General features: G+C 37.1%; 1 protein-coding gene across 1 annotated transcript; it reads right to left on the bottom strand.

Annotated features, from left to right (window-relative positions):
* Positions 1-1,546: 1,546 nt before the first annotated feature.
* On the bottom strand, positions 1,547-19,074 carry LOC136255501 (translation initiation factor eIF2B subunit beta-like). The gene is made up of 16 exons (XM_066048292.1): positions 18,900-19,074; positions 16,596-16,682; positions 16,487-16,545; positions 16,381-16,410; positions 16,300-16,330; positions 16,085-16,121; positions 15,263-15,331; positions 15,167-15,216; positions 12,739-12,835; positions 12,349-12,408; positions 11,512-11,607; positions 11,155-11,192; positions 9,387-9,507; positions 8,082-8,133; positions 7,798-7,882; positions 1,547-1,753 (listed from the first exon to the last, which is right to left on the bottom strand). The coding sequence occupies exons 1-16, from the start codon at positions 18,974-18,976 to the stop codon at positions 1,681-1,683; spliced, it is 1,062 nt and encodes a 353-aa protein (XP_065904364.1). The 5' UTR covers positions 18,977-19,074; the 3' UTR covers positions 1,547-1,680.
* Positions 19,075-21,754: the final 2,680 nt, after the last annotated feature.

Genomic DNA, 21,754 nt, shown 5'->3' with positions numbered 1-21,754 from the left:
ATCCCTCCATTTTTGTGCACAGAAGAAGCATATGCACCTCATGGTCTCAAGCAAAACTCATGTTAAATTTGATGGCTTTGGAGTTGATTCTAATACACAATCCATGCAACATTCCAAGCTTTCTTTCAGTCTCCCAAGTTGTTTTTCCAGCTAAGAAGTATAAACCACTTGAATATGATGAAAAGATTGGTATGAACATAATTACATGTGTCAGTATAGCTATGTCATTAAAACATGCTAACATCCCCTGACGCTGAACTTACAAGTCATCTACTGTACATAACCGGAAGTGCACACTAAAATGATACTGAAATTAAATATACCTACAACCACAATTATGAAGTTAGTATCTTGTGGCTTCATGAAGTTGTAGAAGACTGGATGAGACAACTTATTCTTGAGTATAAACAGAGTCACAATGTAATATATGCATGCAGTTCCAATGTTCTAACTGGTGCTAATAGGTAAACTATTTATTATGCACAAAGAAGTTGTGCTGGCCAGGCTCAGATATGAGGGTGCTAGCAGAAGCTACAGTATCTGAAGAAATACATATACAATAGAAAGAGCAAAGGTAAGACTAACCTAATAAGCTCTCCTAAAAATCAGTGAGAGATGGTAAGAATTACTTAATGGAAAGTGCTTTGTATTTCATGCCTTATAGCTGAGTCTTGATCATGAAGGCTGTATTTTTCTTCTTTTATAGCTAACATTATGGTACCTGATGGTATGTAGTCCCATCTCAGTTATCAATAGTAACTTTTACTTAATTTGATGACTTTGTATATATTATGTGTTCACAAACATCATCCCTATCACTTTTCATTATATCAAGAGGCCTATATATGTAAATATTAATTCTGAAATGTTGAAATAATTATGAAGTCCATTCCTCCATTCCAATCCATCAGCTCAGTCCAGTGATTGTACATACAGTCGACTGAGGTTGGTATGTATTCACTTGTCAATCATATAAACAAACTATACTATGTACACATAGTTAGAGGAAGATGTCATTAATGTCACAGTGATATGTAGCTATGCTGTGTTAGTGGATTTGAACATAGATCATATAGGGAACAGCAATGGTGACATCACTATGGACAATCCTCGTTACAAATTAGACTTGTCTTGGCTCTGTCTTGGTTATAAAACATCCTCAGTTCACAAAATATAACCTTCATACAAATCTTCACTCATTGTGGACTTAGTCCTGTACCTTGACATGGTCCTTAGTAATAGCAACACAAAAAATTTTGGTACAATGCCTGAGTTACCATAGCGATGAAGTTTGAGACAAATTTGAAGTTTGAGACAAACTGGCTGCATACTGCCGCAATTTGATAACACTCAATAGTAAAAAGGAAACTGTCAAGAAAAATTCATGAAGAAACGTACAGTTAGCAAGATACGGCCACTTAAAGTCTGGACCTGTAATGAGAATTGCCCGTACATAAAACTATTAGTTCCCATGGGAATGATGTCACCATTGCGAATCCCTATTTATACCATAATATCTATGATTATGACAGTTACAAACACGAGGTGTATTCAAGGAGATTGGTAACTTTAAATGTGTGCACAGTATATATACATGTACCATCTTTTAAGAAGTAAGTCAACTTTATTTAGCAATAGCTACAGATGAAAATTAAATGATATCAGCATGAACAATTCTCACTACAATTCATGGTCATCAGGATGATATAGTTCACTCAACAGTCGGTAGACATATGATGGAGCATTTCCACCTCTACAAAGAAAAGATCAATGATAAAAAACATACAGCTATATACGTACTTCGTAACCAATTTATATCATGTCACACATATTTCACTCTGTAATTTTTCCCCCCAATTTACATGTAATCTCTTTCTTATTATTCCACATATACAAGAATTTAGTCGTTATTCTTACACAACATGTCGACTTATTGCTTACATGCATCAGTACTGATAGATACACAAGTGCATAGATTTTCAACACATACAGAAATCCAGATGTCATTGTGTATTTAGGCGCTAGCTCAAAATACAGGCAGATTCTGAACATGTTGAGAACAATTCATAACATTGGCTCTATGGAAAACTAAATAGCAGCCAGTATACATAGCAGGCCTTGTAAGACAACAAATGGCAAATTCATTTACTCTAAAACTGGTGCATCTCGTTTATATGTGTACGAAAATGAACAGCAGCTTTGAGGTGTATCTACTTGGTTTTTGGGATCAGTACAACACAGACTTGTTTGTTAATATACCACCATTTAACTAAGTTTAATATTACAGCGTTAGATATGAGTTCAAGGGAAATGAAATGTATAATGAGAAAAAGATAGACATAAATACAGTAACACAACAAGTATGATTCGCATGTTTTAACTCAGTACCGTGTTGCTATACAAGGAAGTTACTTGAATGTCTTCCCAATAGAAATGCATAACCTGAAACTACCCCTTTCCTGTTCTCTGCTGTTCATGGAATTGATATAACTTATCTAAAGGTTTTCATGTAACAGATATGTGCAAGTGACTGTATACAGTACCAACAGCACAGTTGATCATGTACTTGACATTACATATGGCTAAACCCAGCCAAACTAATCTAACAGTTGGTTCTACTAGAAATAGTATGGGACAGTCTGATAACCGAAACCTGAGTATTCAAGATGAAAGCATTGAAGAATACAACTAGAAAGTACAATGTAACACTCGAAGCATCATCTATGCTTACGTGTATAAAAAATACAGCACTTGGGGTTGTTTCAAGACTAATACAGCAATTGGTTTCGCTTTGTGCTGCATTGACATGACCCGTCTTGCTATACTTTCCGTACATGTGTACATGGGTGGTGCTTCAAGTGAAAAGTAGGGCTCCTACAAAGATGTATGCATGTATTAGTTCGTATACAGACCATAGGCTAACTAACAATGTACGACTCTGCGTGGGCAGTTCAAAGGCACCGCCAGTGCCATAATTTGTATATTGCACTGCTGCAGACCGCAGCGAGTGCATTATAACTTATAACGCTCTGGTTGCGGTTTTGTAGACCACAACGAGTGCATTATAAGTTATAATGCACCGACCGCAGTGCAATATACAGATATTGCACTGGCTGCGGTTTTGTGCAGCATAGCACAAGTGCCGGTGGCGAAGACCACTACGACACCTCACCTAATAGGTGGAAAGACACTTCACAGATCACTCGAATTCTTTTATAGCCTGACATGTAAAGGTCGATTGTGGGCCATAACATCACCAATACGTATAATGTTTACAAGCAGCCAATGGCGATCGAAAAAGCCAACGTGGGTGTCCACAACTCTAGTCTACATATATATAAACGTATTTATACACCTTACTAGTCTGGTGTCATCTTAGCCCAGATTAAACTGTAGTCCATTTCGACAATGACTCAATAAAACAAATATATTCTAAATAATACTATAACCTTTACGTTCGATTGTGGTAACCAGTTTTGTCATGCCACCAGATTTGAGTTTAGCCAGTGTGAATAGTAAGAATTAGACTAGTATCGTTTAGTAGTTAGGTTTTGTTTACTTAAACCGTCTATTTAGCTGCTTTTTTTCACTCGAGAGAATCACTATGGCGATTAGTCTGGTGCTTAGTCTATATGGCACGCTGGCATGCTGAGCACTACATGATGAGAGTCGAACAGCGAATGCAGGTTAGTGATATAACCCATAGCGTACTAGCTTTCAATATCTCAGGTGGTTGCAGTACTGCAGGGGGAACGTCATCGCAACGTCTGGCTTGGTTACCCACAATCGGTGTTAGAAACCTGGCCTTTATAAGTGTTACAGCTGTCTTGTGAGACTCTCCCCATCTATTAGGTGAGTAGTACATAACAGTTATACAACGTGCACTCGTGCTCTGCCTGTATAAACGCACTTGCCTTCGGGCCTAACGGCACTCGGGCTCATGCGTTTATATCAGGCAGAGCACTCGTGACCGTTGTATAACTATATAATAATAACTTATACAGAGGTGTACATATAAAGTAGGACCCACATATACATCCTGTATGTGCATAGAATTCTGTAATCTAAAAGCCATTCTAACATTTGAATCGTGCAGGTTACCTGATACAGAAACCCCTTTGCCCCATCAAAGTACATGTATGCATAGTGAAAGTACATAGGTAAGTTAACTGCTGTTTACAACCATTCTTTGATTGCAGTTCACTTTACAGGGAAGTTGCTATAGACCACATTTTATACAATTCTAGGTAACTGTGTAACCAGCTCAAATGATGGGCTATTGGTTTTATTGATACAATATGGACATCATGTGTGAGTGTAAGAAGTATGTCGGCCACTATTCTACTGCTATCAAGCAATGACACCATGTAGTCTTCATAAGAACAAGTGTGTGGGTGGATCTTATTTTGTGGACTGGACTCACGGACTGGACTGATCTGGAGACAGCCTCTTAACAATAAACTACATAGTTTTTGTAATGCTGGAGGCACTGTTATGGAGCTACAACTGTGGTACTGCTCTTCCTCACAAATCATGAAGGTTGTGCATGCCCTAAATCATTACATTATTTACAAAAGCGTATGATACTAGTTGCCTGCATTATTGGCTATTCCTAACTATAATTTAATACACACCTACAGATGGGTATAAAGTAAACATACAATATTGAGTGGGAGGACGGAGCAAGACTACATGGCTATGCAACTAAGAACACTTTCTGGCCTAAACAATAGTGCTAAGTACTGGAGCAAGAAAGGAATAAATCTCTGCTACAACAATAGGCTGTATCACTACTAGTATACAGCATGAGTGCACATGTTTTGTAAATGTTAGTGCACGTGCAACCTTTATGGGTTACAGGGAAGAGGAGTACTGGCAGTTGTAGCTCAATATTGGTGCTTCAGCAAAGCAAGAGGTAGATAACATCTGGATTATTGTTGAGAGGCTGTCCGAGAGTCCAGTCTGTCAGGCCATAAATACTGAACCAAATTTTCTATGTTGCAATGCAATGAAATGATATCAAGTTTCAAACAAAGGCATATTTATTTATTTTTATTTATTAAGGCTTTACAGCACAAGTGCTGAAGGTCTGTAGGACACCTGGTCCAATAGCCTGTTTAAAGTTGTTACAGAAAGTGTGTTTGAAAAGGTGGAGAAAGGAGAAAAAATCCATGAGTGGACCTAGGCAGCCTCGATGTGGGACATTTAATTGCTAAACATTTTGATGGCACAGTAAGTATCAGTAAGTACATTATTACTATCCTACAACTAATACAAAACATTTTTCTTCATATGCAAAGGCATATCATGTACTAGTGTATTGTTTGATACAATGGCTTCAGAGAAAATTATAAAAGTATTCGGAAACATTTATCTATCCTGAATTAGTGATTCAAGAGAAACAATAACCTATGTATTAGAAATTTTAATAGCTTTTGTAACTTTCATATTTGATTCAACCCTTAAACTTAAAGCTGCATAGTTGTATGAGCATGCAATGTATTTGCAAAATTGCTTTTGAAGTTTATCAATTGATAACTCATATACAGAGAGTCACACGGATTTGTAATTCTTTTTTTGGAATGATGACATCATAAATAACAAAATGGTGTACAAGTTCCACTGATTTGCAATGTTCTACGATGGTTTAAACAAAAGGTGGGTAATTTGGATATTTAAGAAGATATCCTTGATGGTTTGTGAACTCTGTAGAGTCTAGTGTCGTGAAAAGGTTTTTTCAGAGATTTACACGTTGATATGGTTCAATGTGGCATAGCATCATGCACTTTTAGCAAATCGTTGCTGTGTGTATATTTTCACCAGTGGAGCCTTCAAGTGAACTAATGGCAATTTAATCCATTAAGGAGAGATTTTCAACAAGGTAAACTAAGGCTAATATCTGCAAGTATGTAACAGTTTTCAAAACAGTTGTTATTTAAACATGATGCATTTCTGTGCGTATTATTATACTGCAACTATAGAGGCTTATGTGTTAATGTACGTAATAAGGTGTGGTACATCATGTTCACACTAATATATTTGGTTTGGTGCCTTTAACCCTCAATGGCTAATATATTTCCAAAACAGGTGCCCTACAAGTACAAGGAGAAATAAGAGTAAGGATCAAAGAAACATAAAGTAGTGAAACAAGGAAGGTCGCTTACACCTGAAGGACATTAAATCCTTATACCCAACTGAACTAGGGATCAAATGTCTACTAGTATATCTCCATCCCTAATCATTTAAAATTCCTACTACTTGTTTGTTTACCTTTACTGACATTATTATGACTGGTGAACCCACGTGCATACTGCATTAAAAGAAAGAATGGTGCTGGGTTTAATGTGCCCCTATAAATTACTGAAATAGTAAAGTGGCCATTATGTTTTGCATTCAGCTATGTTCAGCCAGCATCACAAAAGAAGAACACTATGAGAAGCACCTCTGTAATCAATCCAGTCACAATGGATAACTAAGACAATTCCATTACAAACAATATAGGGAAGCCATGGTGTGGTGCTACTGTGAATTGACAACTTGAGCTATCAGTGAAGAGAAATGGGATAGAAAGGAGGACAAAGGTAGGTCCATAATACGTGCATTGTATGCGTTTGCAGCATGCCAAAAGGCACCTGTAGGATTGAAGTGATGTCAAACAGTGGAAAAATCAAGCCTATAGCCTTAGCCGTTATCAAGTTAGGCTAGTCTGAAGGCATCAGGTGGTCAGTTTAGTCAGTAGAAAATTTCAATCAAAAAATTGTAGCAAGTATTTTGGGTCATACTGAAGGCACTTTTGGGCTTGGTTATTCCTTACCAATATTGTTGAGGTGCCATGAAAGTATTGTGAGGTTGGAATCTGGTCAATATTTTTTTGTGAGAAAGTACAAACCTCCATGATCCCTATAACTCTACACAGCCTGTGTGTCATTCGAGAGATGGGCGGTATTGCATTTTTGATGAATGGTAAAAAAATACCTTGGTATCACTTACAGTGTACTCATTATGATTTAACACCTTTATCCCATACTTGTGTTATTAGTAAGTTTTCTAAAGAAGCCAATAAAATGACAATTGTACTACAAAGTAAGTTTGGAGTACTCAATAGTAAACAAATCATTATAAGGTAGGTAAATACTTCTACACACATATGTAGTTTTGTGTTTGTCTGCAGTGAAAAGTGTCTGCATAGTGCTTGGCTTCATTCATGTATGCGCCACTACTGAGCACTACGTCAGAACCACTTTGGTATCTGAAAAACACCTTTATTAACTACTATTATCTAAATACAAATACAACCCTATGTCACTCAAAGAAAGCCATACTATGGTGGTTCAGTATTGAGTACAACTAGTTTGTGAATGGAACAATAGCATACACATATGAACAGTAGGGATGCAACAATATATATTGTAGAGCTGTGGCTTGTGGTTAGTTACTCTATATATCTGCTACCCTACTGGTGGCCGGACTACATACTGTACTGACAGTATAGTGGTAACCAGAAGCAAATAATGTTGATTGTAGTGCTAGCCTACGTACTAGCAAAACAACTTCGCTTTGATCACTGCCTGCTGTATTACAGCATACAGATATGAGTTACTACATATTGTTGTGTCTCTAATGTACAGATGGTTATTATCCTATACAATGGATGGAGTACGGGTATTAATAGTAACACATACAAAGGGTAGCAATTTACTACAGCCACAAAAACTCCATAAGTGGCATGATCATGAGGGTGTACATATACACTGTATCTTCTTCTTCAGGGGAACACGTCACAACATATTCACTCACATATTGAAGATAAAAATGGTGATGAGCTCTGGTGGTACATAGTCAAAGACAGGATTCTGAATGTGAACTTTAGCCATCGTCTTGCCTGTCACAACAGAGGGAAGTAAACCTACAACTAACTACAGTATTTTGATGTACTTCATACAAGAATATGAAATGTGTAAAGTATGTGACTGAAAATACTCTAATATACAACATACCCATGGCCTGCATTAATAGTGACTTTGTATAGCAACACAAAACTCAGTTGTAATACCAGAATAACATGTTATACACACGTGTACCTTCTGAAAAGCTCATGATGTCATGTGGAGAAACTATCTTGTTAAATGTGTCCTAAGCAGTTAGATACACAATACATTAAAATACAGCACACAATACAATGAACCATTGTGTATAAAAAGTGACATATAGTTTGTTAGGTAACACACTGTGTACAGGTGTGTGTACACATAACATTGCCAATGGATGTAACACTACATATGTGACTAGCTGAGTGAAAATCTATTGTTTTTGCAAAATTCTAGTTTGTGATACTAAAATGTATTGGGTAAAAAATACGTCTACCACATAAAAATTTTACGCATGCTTTATTTGTTCAGTGAAAGAAAATCTTTGTCAAAAGGCACATGAGTTACGGGCACTTACTTATGATGTGGTAGAATAAATTTCTTTGTTAAAAAGGGCAACATTTTTGTTTACATGGAGGAATATAGGAAATGTGGGATTATTCAGCTCATCACATAAATGGATGCATACCTGTCTTCGTATAAAATACATTACGTATATCAGCTGTTGTTGATGTGGAGTCATAATTCCAACACTAATACTCATTCTACTAGTATGCAACCAAAATTTGGCAGCACATCTATAGCATTGTGGCATAAATAAATTTTACTATTCTGTTTGGACTACACTACAATCAAACTACCTAAGTATACAGACGAACCCATATCTTGTACGAAGAACTAGTTGGTGGTAAATTTGTGGTTAGATGAATAAACTTTATTGTTTACACAGGTGTATTGGGTATCATACCCCAAACTTGCCTGTTTTGATCACCTGGCATACAAACGATAAATGCCGATGTAGCAAACAAAATTTCCCAGTGTATTCCGTTGTACTACTACATTTGTTTGCCTTGTGCTATGCACCATGCCCTTGTGCTATATACATTTTCCGTATTGCACTTGTCGCAGTGCTGTATAGCAGATACTATTAAGTGTAACATGACTTGAGCAAATAGGCACTCCCTCACTACACCAAACATTTCATTCTTCTATATACCTACAATATGTACGGTGTTAGGGCAATCTTAAATTTCTAATCACATTGAATTCCACAAAAGTTCCTCTGCCCTCAAACCCACCTCAAATCTCCATATAAACGTAGCTAACAGGCAGGCATAGCTTGTGTGCATTTTGAAGTGTTAAATGAGATAATTGTGACTATAGACATGATAGTTGTTGGTATATTCAACAGTTACATCAGTTAGATGAACTTTACATGCCATAAGAATTAACAATTGCATACATGTAGTACACTACCATCATTTATACACCATACACAGAATGTTGTACTGGACTCACATGATCATATGAACACAAGTATACTGGGGACAATTTGAACATCGCGGCACACACTATTACTGGAACTGAGTGATGATTGGCTGCCAAGGCTAGTGCATGTGATCCGTTTAGTGCCTTAAGACTGAAGAAAACATTGTGTATACATGTGTACTGTGTTATACCGTATAGGGTGCAACTATGGTTCATTACCGTGAACAGAAAAGTTGTACCCTATCTACAGTAGTGCTCGGCAACAATATACCGGTAATAGCATTTATTGTGATAAATACCATGATGGTCTTTGATACCCGATATATCATACCGGTATAGGATTGTTTTAACCCAGCCTTTGGGGTTTAATTACTCAAGTTTTTGATCGATAAGCAAGCCACACCCTAAACAAATACTGAGGTTGCCACATTACAAGCACCTGCCTACTTGTACTCATACCACTTCATATTAGGCCCAAGGAAGTCACTGTAACAAGCTAACTATATACCAATATACCGCAATTATTAATACCGTGTATTCAATTTCAATACCGCCGAGCACTAATCTATAGTAAAACACGATGCATATTACATACATATCCAGGCCCGTACCCAGGGGAGGGGGTAACCCCCTATTTTAACTGGAAGTTTTATTTTTACTGTAAAATGATCTCTTCAACTGTAATCTGTGTTCTAGCATTCATTATACATGGCCTTCCATGGCTTCTACCAGCTGAACCCCTTATCTGTGTAAATAGAAAACACTTTAATGATGCATGAATACAGACAGTGGGTTTCTCTCTATTGCTAAGGCTTCTATTATTCCACTTACAGTATCTTAATAAGGCCATCCATGACCATACTGTACTGAGAGCTACTATACATTTCGATTAATTCCAATCGTAATTTGTTAAATATTTTCTAATAAGAGCCTGGAATAGCAATGATGAACACCAGACTGGATTGGACACTGTGACTGATAGACTGTTAACTATAACACAAGTAAGCCTGGCTTGTTGCATTCAGTGATATGAATTCTAAAGTGTCAAGTGTGTGAGTCTGTCAGTTGTTTTCATATTAACCTTATTATGGTTATCATCCATGTTTGGGCAATGGTGAAATGTAAGGTTTAGCTTATAGCTCAAATGAATGACTCTGTTAGAAATGATGGAGTGTACATGAACTACAACCATAATATTATTTAATATCTTGTCTGCATTAGTGTGTGATGGGCCCATGTTGAGAGGAATTTGTGTCAACACAATGATGTGTGAGAAGTTTATTTAATCAGTGCATACATTTAAGCAATTTGAGGCTTTTCTCAGGATATTAAACCTTTCTCAGCGTCTGGGGGCTGTGCCCCTAGACCCCCACCCCCAGGTCTGGGATCACCTACTGTTTCAATTTAGAAACCCCCTTTTGAAATTCCTGCATACGGGCCTGATATCCATGAACAGAAACACACTACATAATACACACACGTATGCACACACACATACGCACACACGCATGCATGTGCACACACATGAATGCATGTACACACACACGAATGCATGTGCACACACACGAATGCATGTGCACACACACGAATGCATGTGCACACACACGAATGCATGTGCACACACACGAATGCATGTGCACACACACGAATGCATGTGCACACACACGAATGCATGTGCACACACACGAATGCATGTGCACACACACGAATGCATGTGCACACACACGAATGCATGTGCACACACACGAATGCATGTGCACACACGCACGCATGCACGCACGCACACACACATACTCACCCTCCATTAGCCATCACTGTATGGGTTCCAATGATCACCTTTAGGTAAAAAATTACAACACATATAAGTCTGTGTATGTAGAATACAAAGAAACATCTATATCAGTTGTAGGCTTTATCACATTACTACATCATAATTTAGTTTCATAGATGAAAAGTGATTGTATAATTAGAGTATATCATTAAACACTACTGTGTCTTTGAAATGGACTTCAAAAATACAAACAACCTCAACTTTCAAGAACTGACGATTAAAAGATATTCATATTTAAATAAACATCGGTGATAACAGTGGCTGAGAGAATTTACTAATTCATAAGGTAATTCCTTGTGTTTTTTAATTAATTAATTACCGTACCTTATTCACTCGAGACATTATGGCGAAGATAGCAGAATCTGTGATAACAGTTGTTTCTATACCACTCTTTGCCAAACTGACACCTAACTCTTGACCCTGTGGAACATACAGACTAGTATGTACTAGCTGATGTGTACATGACATACTATAAATTATGGATGTGTGGCAAGACTAAGATTTACTCATCAATTACTGAAATAAAGAATGGCTATTGCACACTACCAATTTCCTTGACAAGTTTCAAATTGTCTTCCACTGTTTATGGCAAAGAATTCACAAAAAGACGTATGTATGAAAGCAAAATTTTAGTCATTTTGGTTTTCTGTTATTAATCTTGGGTTAAATGCCTGCTCAATTACTGGCCACTTTAGTTTCATCAGTTTGGTCCTATAGAAAGTAGCTGCTGGCGTTACCTTTATATATATATATATATATCTTCTTTCTGTTACAATAACATTGATCTATAAGTCAAAAGCCTGGTTGTCCTATAACACATTGAGATACACTAATACAGCAGTTAAGCAGTCAGTAATTGTTCTATTAGACTATTTCATTTCACCATCTGGAGTCTGCTTGCATTGTATACAACTACAAAAATTTAACTTTCTGTACCTATTAAAACAACCTCCTACACCTCTGAAATGGCTGTAGTGAACTTACTTACACTCTAACGTATGCATGTAGTGTAAACACATACACTGTATGTTCAGCAAATAAGAGTTTCTTCATACTCTAAGAATGTATGCATACCACACTGTTGTGGAACATAACATGGTCTTTATGTTGAGATCTCACAAGATCAATGTTACAGTAATAATTGTACAGTCCAGACTCTACCTGATATGATGGTGCTGACTCAGCAATTATCACATGAAACTTTCTCTTCCTAGCAGCACCCTAGTGGAACAAAGTGATGGTATAATATTAGTATGTGTACTATCTGCTTCAGGTCTTACATGAAACCCACAGGATGTTATCTAAATACAATGTCTCTTACAGCATAAGGTTGCACAATTTAAACTGCAGAACAACTAACAAAACTAAACTTGGCAAAACATGAGAATAACGGCTTGTCCAAAATGATAGCAATTCTAGCATACATAATCATTCAACTAAACAGACAGAAAAATTAAAGCATTGAAACACACCCACACACGTGCGAGCATACGCACACACACATACCACAAGCACAAGCAAAATAGACCACACATATATGTACTACTATACCTTCAGAAAAGCTTCAACGGTCTTAGAATAACCAGCAGTCATAATGACCTCATTGGAGTGGATGTGTTCCAATGCTTGAGCAGCAATGTTAGCAGCACTGAAATGATAACACAACATGACTTGTGAACAGACCACTATGTGAGTAAGTATTGTAGAGGTAGCTACAGACCCTCGTTTATCTTATCCAAATTTAAAATGACAGTTAAATTTAGACAATAGATGTATGTTTTATTAGAGTAGTTGAGCAATACTCTGTACATAAACAAGTGATCTTCAATGATCCAAACACTTCACTTATCCACTGTATCACTGCATGAGAGTCAGACCATAGGGGTCTACTTTACAGAACTACAGCACAGAATCCACCATGTAAGTATATGGTAAACTATACTTTGAAGCACCTACGATAACACTATTTAACCTTTAATAACCCTGTCTACACCGATTAATTGTTTTTAATGCATGGCTGAAACAAACCGATGTACAGTACCTTGTAAACTGTCCTTTCTGTTGCCATGTATTTAATAACATTTTATTCATGATTAAAACAAGGAGAAAAAAAGGTACCTAGGGGATTACCCGCCTGCTGAACAAGGAACTGCTGTTACGTGAAATACATAAGCAAACCTCGTACATACCTTCAGAAAATTGTTTACATCTCTTTCTCACCAGATACACATGAATAACACGGGGCAATACATCATTCAATAGCACATCATGCCTTTTATGACTCGATTAGTAACAAGGCTTCTATCATAAGAAATTACAAAAGGATAAGTTTTGTCATTGCCTCATAGCAAGCAAACTTCTGTTGTTACATTTATTCATCCTTGTAAATGATATTTCTGGTGATAAACGCTAATAGTTTGTCTAGACAAGCTTTTGCGTATACCCATTTATCGCTGCAAATGCTCCTTAAAGTTATACCTCTTGTAGGAAACTTTCTATTGGGGACCCAAAACAAGAAACCACTTATTTTAGTCCCAGCAGATCTTGTGTCACCAGACTCCACCTCTGAAAGAGAACATCTCTTTATAGCAGCAAAAGATCATAATATATTCCCATCATATCTGAGTTTGACTGAAGCTGCAATAGCTAATTATAGAAATAAAGTAGAATTCCCTTAAAATAAATGCACAGTTTTTTCAACCTCCTGATTCTCAATCTACCACGGAACAAATCTGATGAGTGTGTAAATTTATAGCAAATAGGTGAGGGTAAGTAGAATTCGAGGAAAACAGGAATGGAATGGGAACGGAAAGTAAGAGTGACCCACGGAAAATGCCTAATAAAGGTCATCATGCAATATACATGTTGGATATATGTACAGCACAATGCTTCTTTGCAGCATTGTTTGGATTCTTTTCACTAAAATGATTGAAACACTCTAATAGAGCAGTCACCTGCATTAAAATAGTCTAATATAGCAGTCAATTACATTTCACTAACTATCCCACAGGGACCCGCATTAAATAATAGCCTGGAAATTGATGGACTATAGCTGTCATAGATACAGACTAGCTAAGTCATCAATACTGAAAGTTAATTACTCCATGCATAAAATTAAATTACAGCTTGAAAGAATTCTAAATAACTGACAGTGCCTACATGTAGATGTGGGAAGTTGTACCTGCAACCTCAGGAGAAAAAAAGTCAAATGATGGGTATGTGGTAGCTGCAGTATTTGTAGGTGTATGGCTTCAATAAGGAGACTAAGGACTAGTCACGGAAGATAATGACCAGTTATGGGGACTCCTCTTGGAGCCACTTCAGCTTCACAAGCATATACCAGTGCTGCATGCATGCTCCCGTCATACGACATCTTATCTGGAAGTAGTAGGTGCAGTTTTTGAAGCATATAATAGGCACTGTCAGTTACTAGAATACTTTGTGAATCTCAGTTTTCATCAGCATTAATTAATTTTAATGTTTAGTAGTTGATTATTTTAAAATGTTTATGATTTCAAAGGAATAGCTAACTTTCAATATTCGTGTCTATATAAGTAATCTACGTCCATCAATTTACAGGGTCCCAGTTAAAATAACATTCTTGACTGCTCTATTAGAGTATTTTAATGTAAGTGACTGCTCTATTAGAGTGTTTCAATCATTCTAGCGAAATGAATGCTGCAAAGAAACATTGTGCTGTAAATATAACCTATATTCAACCTGTATATTGCATGATGAACTTTATCAGACATTTTCTGTCGGTTATTCTCATTCCCGCTTTCCTCGAATTCTACTTACCCAATAGGTGAAGTCATAAATATACTTTTAATTAGCATAGCTTGAGGCATATTATTCTACTAGAGGTGACGTCATTGTAAGGCCATAAATTTGGCTTCATATTAAGCCTTATTGTTCAGTATAACATACATTAATTTGACAAACTTTTCATTCTGTACACAGCAGTACATGTTGTACCCACCTTGCCTCTAGTTCATCTAACAGTTCATTGATCCCTTCAATGATGGTAGTCTGTGTACAATAGCAGTATCATGTGATATAGTAAGAAGGGGATTACCCTGATAGTTCCTATTGGAACTGTTACTGTTGTCAGGTCGTCAATCTCACTAGCTCCAAGTAGCATACCCTAAGGATAGAGAAAAAATACATGTAATCTTTATGACCTGTGGCGGCTAAACACATTATGTGAATGCTAACCCACTAATGACCTGTGAGAAGGCTTAAAGCCTGTGAATGTAGGAAGTCACTAAAGCATGAAGAATGCACAAAAAAAAACTCAGACTTGATCCCCAGCAACATGCAGTCTAGGCATGCACCAAAGGAGCCACAACAGCCGGGATCACGAGATCTTCTCTGCATTCAATCTATACTTAAACAACGACTTCTCGCCAGCAAAAGCATATGAAGTACCATGGACAACTAATTGTACAGTTGTTTCTTAAAACAAATTAAGGACTAACAAACACAATTCAAATTAATACTGTACCTAGGGCTCTGCAATATACCCATATTTAGTCACACCAAGGTATTAAATTAATAAAGCCACAATACTATATATAGAGGCCCAATACCGAACCGTGATACTGAAATATTGAAAATAACAAAAATATTGTAGTGGTTAATACACGGAATTAGATTTTGTGGCATCAAAATTAACTGTGTGTTTACAGAATGGGTAGCTGAGTGCAAATGGTTTTTGTCTTGCCACTTACTAAATACCATTCCTATTCAACATTGTGTTGTGCAGTATCCATTCAAGGGCAGTACCTATATTTAGTAATACTGAGGTATTATTTTATAAATATATCAAATAAAGCTTTTTGGCAATACTATAGAACCCTAACTGTACCCATTACAGTCACATGCTACATGTACTCACACGTTTAGACTCCAGTTCGTCCTTCTCTCCAGCATTGCTGTGAGGTTAGATAAATACTTTGATAAGCACAAAAGGTGACACACATTGTAGACACTATACACATTGTGACACAGGAACACCAGACACCACTACTCACATACTACACACACACATGTACACTATGGAATACGATACAAGTGTACTCTATAACACATTACACACGTAACCCATCATACCCAGCATGCTCTTCACGAACAATCTGTAGCACTAAATGACAGAAAAGGTGTACACACTAGTAAGAGAAGGTAATCACTGACCTCTTCTGACCATATTCCCAACTGCTGACTCTAACAAAACACACAAACAATTTACATGTTATCCATCACAAACATTAAGCACACACAACACACAGAGCAAACGTACCACTAGGGTGAGCTAAATTCATTCTTTTCCCAATTTTCTTAATGGCATCCATCAACTCTCTTTGAGGAAGAAAAAACATCAGATGTGTCCCAATAAGTATTACCTTCACCTTGCATGTTTAAATTTTGTAGTAGAGACAACAGTTCTCAACAATTCTACAGTACGACGTGCCACATCATAGGAACTGTGTAGTCGCCTACAGTTACACATTTACATTATGAAGTATACAAAGTGCATTTTACATCAATGTATTGCACATAGGTACTCGCACGTGCATCTGACAATGACATCATCAATCACCCAAGCCAATACGAATGTAGCCAATGGATATATTATATATGCATACCTACAATTTTCGATTATAGGTCAGCAGCTAGTATGTTCTGGTTACGATGAACGGACATATCCTAGAGATATTACGGAGAATTTTGGTTACACGGGTTTAATGTTTTAATCAGTGCTATTGAATCATATATGGAAAAATTACGGAGTCCACTAAAGGCCTAGATAGGTAAACTTGCTTGTAGAGTGGTTACTCCGTGCAGAGTGTAGCTTCGTGATGGGGGCGTGTCCATATTTGAACACATGTGGGAATAAACTGTAGCAATAGTTCCACGGATAATGTATATGTTGCACATGGATTGGAAACGCACATATAAAATGTATTATGAATAGTATACAGTCCTTGTAATACAATGTTACAATGTTTTACAGAATTGGTGGTGGAGACTAGTGTAGAACAACGCGGTTCTCTCACACTTACAGAACATTTTTGAAAAGTATAGGGCCTTGTTGTCAAGTAGTAGTGTCTTGTTATCATCCCTAAAGTTGTTTTGTTGTTGGGCGCTGCGTAGGTAAACAGTTAATCACACTGTTCGTGGTAAGTATGTTGCTCTGGTATGTTTGTGTAGGGTAATGTCTCACTAGGTGATGTCGAAAGAAAGGATAGCCACTCAATTTAAAGAACATAACTGTGTTTTACTTCTTTACCTAAAAGAACAAAAAAACTGTGTTCTAACTGTGTTTTGCTTCTGTTTTACTTCCTCTTTACTTCTTTAGGAACTGTGTAGTTGCCTACGGTTACAAGATAATTTACATAATAAAGTCAGTGCTCAAAATAATAAAAAAGGTATGCACTGCAATGACTGCAGATTAAAACAAAATTTGCCCTGCAGTTGCTGACTATTGATCTGCAGTGCTACATTTTCTATTGTGCGTATTGAGGGATGTAGCCAGGATGGCACACACCAGTGTGTGTAGATGCTAAACAAATGGGCCTGGAGGCATGCCACCAGACCCTCTGAAATTGAATCTGAAAGTGGTTTCAGCAAAATACTGCGAATGTTTGTTTGACACTTTTATGACACATGAATACACTGCTAAGATATTATTCGAGCCTGACAATTGGCTACGTTACACAAACATACATACAGATTTCGTAGAAACTACTTCCAGGAAACCAGGTGCATGCCCACAGCCAGCTTTTGGCTGACTGGGCACACCCCACACCTGCATGGTTAAAAACTGCAGTTAAATTTATTTATTAATGTTTGGGACTTGTCATTTAAACAGAACATTTAAGCATTTTTAAAGGACCATGATATTATTTTGATCCTTATGATGTTATACAATAGGCCATACTGTTTGTTCTCATTAAATTTAAATTCCTATACACAGGCCTCGTGTAAGTGAATGATGGGCATAGTAAGAGATTTATAGACAAAACACAACTCTGTGTCCCGTAGTGCACAAGCAGGTTGGCAGATCTTCCGCATCTAACCCGTAATGGGGGATAGAGGCATATAGTTGTAAGAAGTAGATATACCTTATTTATTTATTTAATGGACAAGAAAAGAAAATAACAACATTAATTAAGTTAATAGGTCATTGGCCTCTCGTTATGTCCATATACAATTTCTGTCCAAGACATATCTGACTTGTTCTTAAAGTCATTAACTGATTGGGTGTTAATCACTTCACAGGGTAAAGAATTCTATTGATTGATTATACCAGTAAAAAAAACTTTCCAACAACAATCTATACAAATTTTTAAGTACCAACCGAAACTATTATTACTTTCCCCTACCAATCAGTAATCCCATAATCAATCACATTGTAAAACATTTTGTATGCATGTTTCATATGTGCGTTAATCCTCTAACTGAGGCTGCACATTTCTTGGAAAATAAATAAAACTTTGATCTTACAAGGAGTGTGGATCTGGGTTTAGAAAGTATGAAATCATGTCCTCTTGTAAAATTGATTGGTGACAGGCTAAACAATTTTGTAGAATCTATGAGTAGACATTGCTTTAAAATCTTAAAAGTCTCAATCAAGTTCTCCACGTTCTCGTCTACAGTATATTAACATTTAGATCCTAATCGGTTTACCATGCACAAACAAGCAAACATACGTTTTCCTTTGCATGTAGGATTCAAACGCGTCCAGTTCTAGCTGAACCTTTTCCGGTATCTCCTCCTTTGTTGCCATCTTTTATTGCTTCTATCCGAGGTTCGATCTTCTTTACAATGTTACTCTATTTAAAGCGCATTGGCTGCGAGTGGAACCGGCCACACCCATAATAATCATTAATTGGATTGGGTAATAACATAGATATTCTGGGAAGTATAGACAGTAACATTAACGTCCAAGGTACGTACAATTTTAATCTATGGCTGTACGGCTCTATCGACTATCGAGGGGTAGGTAACGACCTGAAATTTCGTAGATCATCTCTGAAATTTCTGAAAGATGAAATATTGCCTGAAATTTGTACAGTTTGAAAGATATTTGACGATCGAGAAAATGTAACAAAAATTTACGAAGTTTTACGGAGTCTAAAATTTACGGAGTTACTCATTTTAAAATTACTAGATTTTGCGGAGAAATTGGAATTAAAATATGTCTTGAAACTGAGATGAAATATGGGCAGTCATAGATGAAATATGTTGAAATTTCGTAGATGATTTTGGCTTGTTACCTACCGGCTCTATGTACACTATACACTTGGTGGCGCACGCCCCTTTGCTGGTTAGCTAATGCCCTGATATAAATTGTGACCGGATTTGTAAAAAGGTACCTTTTTCACACACAAAATTTGACCCATTTTTGAACTTCGAAGCTTCGTAACTTTTTATCATTGCATATAATTGCCTGAAAGTTTCCATGAATGCACTCAATGCAGCTAAAGTATCTGGCTGCATTTTGAAAATAAAAGCAAGTTAATCAGTATAAGGAGTCAGGTGTTACATTATTTTGCTTGCTGACATGTAAAATGTGTGGAAAAGGTACCTTTTCGCAAATTCGGTCACAATTTAGCTCAGTAGCTACATCATGTTATAGAGATATCCCAGTTTTATTATTTGTGGATGGCCACTCAGACTTTTTTCCAGTTTTGATAAATAGCTGTACTGAGGCCACTGACTGACCGACTTGCTTCAGTTGTAGCTACACTAACAGTAGCTGTAAGGCCATACCTATTGTTGCTCAGGCTTGGCAATTTTGGCACAAATTTTCAGTGTTGGGTAACTTCTCAAGACACGGCACACGGCAATTGTGTCGTGAAGGCCTAGAAACCAGCATGCCACACTGTGGGTATATTGACTAGACAAAATGAAAGGAAATATGATTTACACACATATGTAGCTCCATGATCCCTTAACCAGTTGGTTCTAAGTTTGCTGTAGAGTTGCCCACCAGATAGGGACAGCTCTACAGCAAAATTGTTTTTGTCTTTCCCTTCAATATCACCCAAAATATCTTCAGTTTTTGGCTTGGCAGTATTAGTTAATAACTAACTGATGCCTTCAGCCAAGCATAACACAAATATGGTTAATGGTACGGCTTGATTTTTTCACTGTTTGATGTTGCTTTGGCCAGAGACATGCTTTTAGCCACCAACCACAGCAACTACAGTGCATGCAGCAACATGGACTTACCTTTGTCCTATTTTGTATCCTATTTCTTTCTCCACTGACTTGAAAGTGTTGATTTGCATTAATGTGTGGTGGCTTCATGCAAGCTGGCTGTTACGAGAATTGTCTGTAGTTGCCATAGTAAGTGGATTGATTGCAGAGGCCCTTCTCATACTGTCTTTGTTTGTAGCACTGTAGCAGAATAGCCAGATAGTCAAGGCATGTTTAATTTCCATAGTAACTGGACTGATGCCATCATGGCAGAGATGATTCTTGTACTGTTCTTTGTAATGCTCTATCACAGGTGAAACAAAGCTGAAAATGAGGTTCACCAGTGATTACAGAAAGGTAGACAAACAAGTATAAGGAACAGTTAGAATTTTTATTTTTGTGTTGGGATTGTAGAAATAACTAGCAAGGAAACAAGTGAGGTCATCTACACCTGGAGCTATACTAGTGGACATTTAATTCCTCCTTCAGTCATGGCTATACTCTGTATAATAGGAATTTAAATGTCCACTACAGGGGCGGATCCAGAGTCTGGAAAGAGGGGGGGCACCTTGCTGAAAAAAGTTGAAGAGCAAAAAAAATAAAATAAAAAAGGACAACAATAATAGCTAGTTATCCTTTACCAAATATATTATATCACGTATGTTATGTAAAATAAAATCCTATTTATAGCTTCATAAGTAAGGCCCCTATTTGGTGATTATTAGTTTCTCATCCACCGCCCGCATCCTCAGTTCTTAAGCTACCGCATGGTAAGCCATTATTTACTCTGAGCATGCTCAGAAGAACACGTGATACCAAACTGTTATAATTTTTGTTGATGAACGCTACAATGCGCTATATATCACCAGGAGAACTGTTGTTTTCCTTAGCAAATTGCTGCAGTGCCAGTTGCAATCGTGCTCTATCGACTTCATCAAAGCAGGCTTTCAGTTGACTGTCGAAAAACAGTTGGCGATCACGAAAAGTAGAATCAGCTGGTGAAGGAAATGTTTGTAGTAAGAAAGAAAGACAATTTGGACAAGGTCTGTACATCAGTGTGTTAATATTATAAAATAATGGTAATACCCTCCCGCCCGCATCATAATAATTAGAAAGGCTGGATGAGAAACTAATAATCACCGAATAGGGTCCTAAGCTGCACTGCCTCATGAACATTGTGACTGCTTTATTAGAGTAATTGACTGCTCTATTAGAGTATCTCGATCTTGTATGCAATTTCTTGAAGGGGGGGGGGGGGGGGGCATTTGCCCCAAATGCCCCATCCTGGATCCGCCATTGCACTAGTATAGCTGTAGGTGTAGATGACCTCCCTTGTTTCCTCCCTTTTTATTTCTACAGATTC

Source organism: Dysidea avara, chromosome 5 (assembly GCF_963678975.1).
Source record: "Dysidea avara chromosome 5, odDysAvar1.4, whole genome shotgun sequence".
In the NCBI taxonomy this organism is placed as follows: Eukaryota; Metazoa; Porifera; class Demospongiae; order Dictyoceratida; family Dysideidae; genus Dysidea; species Dysidea avara.
This window is presented reverse-complemented; position numbering and strand designations above follow the sequence as displayed.

Excerpts from the sequence above, each read along its gene's own strand:
- LOC136255501 (XM_066048292.1), bottom strand. The coding sequence starts at position 18,976 with ATGGCAACAAAGGAGGAGATACCGGAAAAGGTTCAGCTAGAACTGGAC. Across the intron at positions 15,217-15,262 it reads TTCCAATAGGAACTATCAGG|ACTACCATCATTGAAGGGAT; the intron begins GTAATCCCCTTC and ends TATTGTACACAG. Across the intron at positions 1,754-7,797 it reads ACCATTTTTATCTTCAATAT|AGGTGGAAATGCTCCATCAT; the intron begins GTGAGTGAATAT and ends TTTTCTTTGTAG.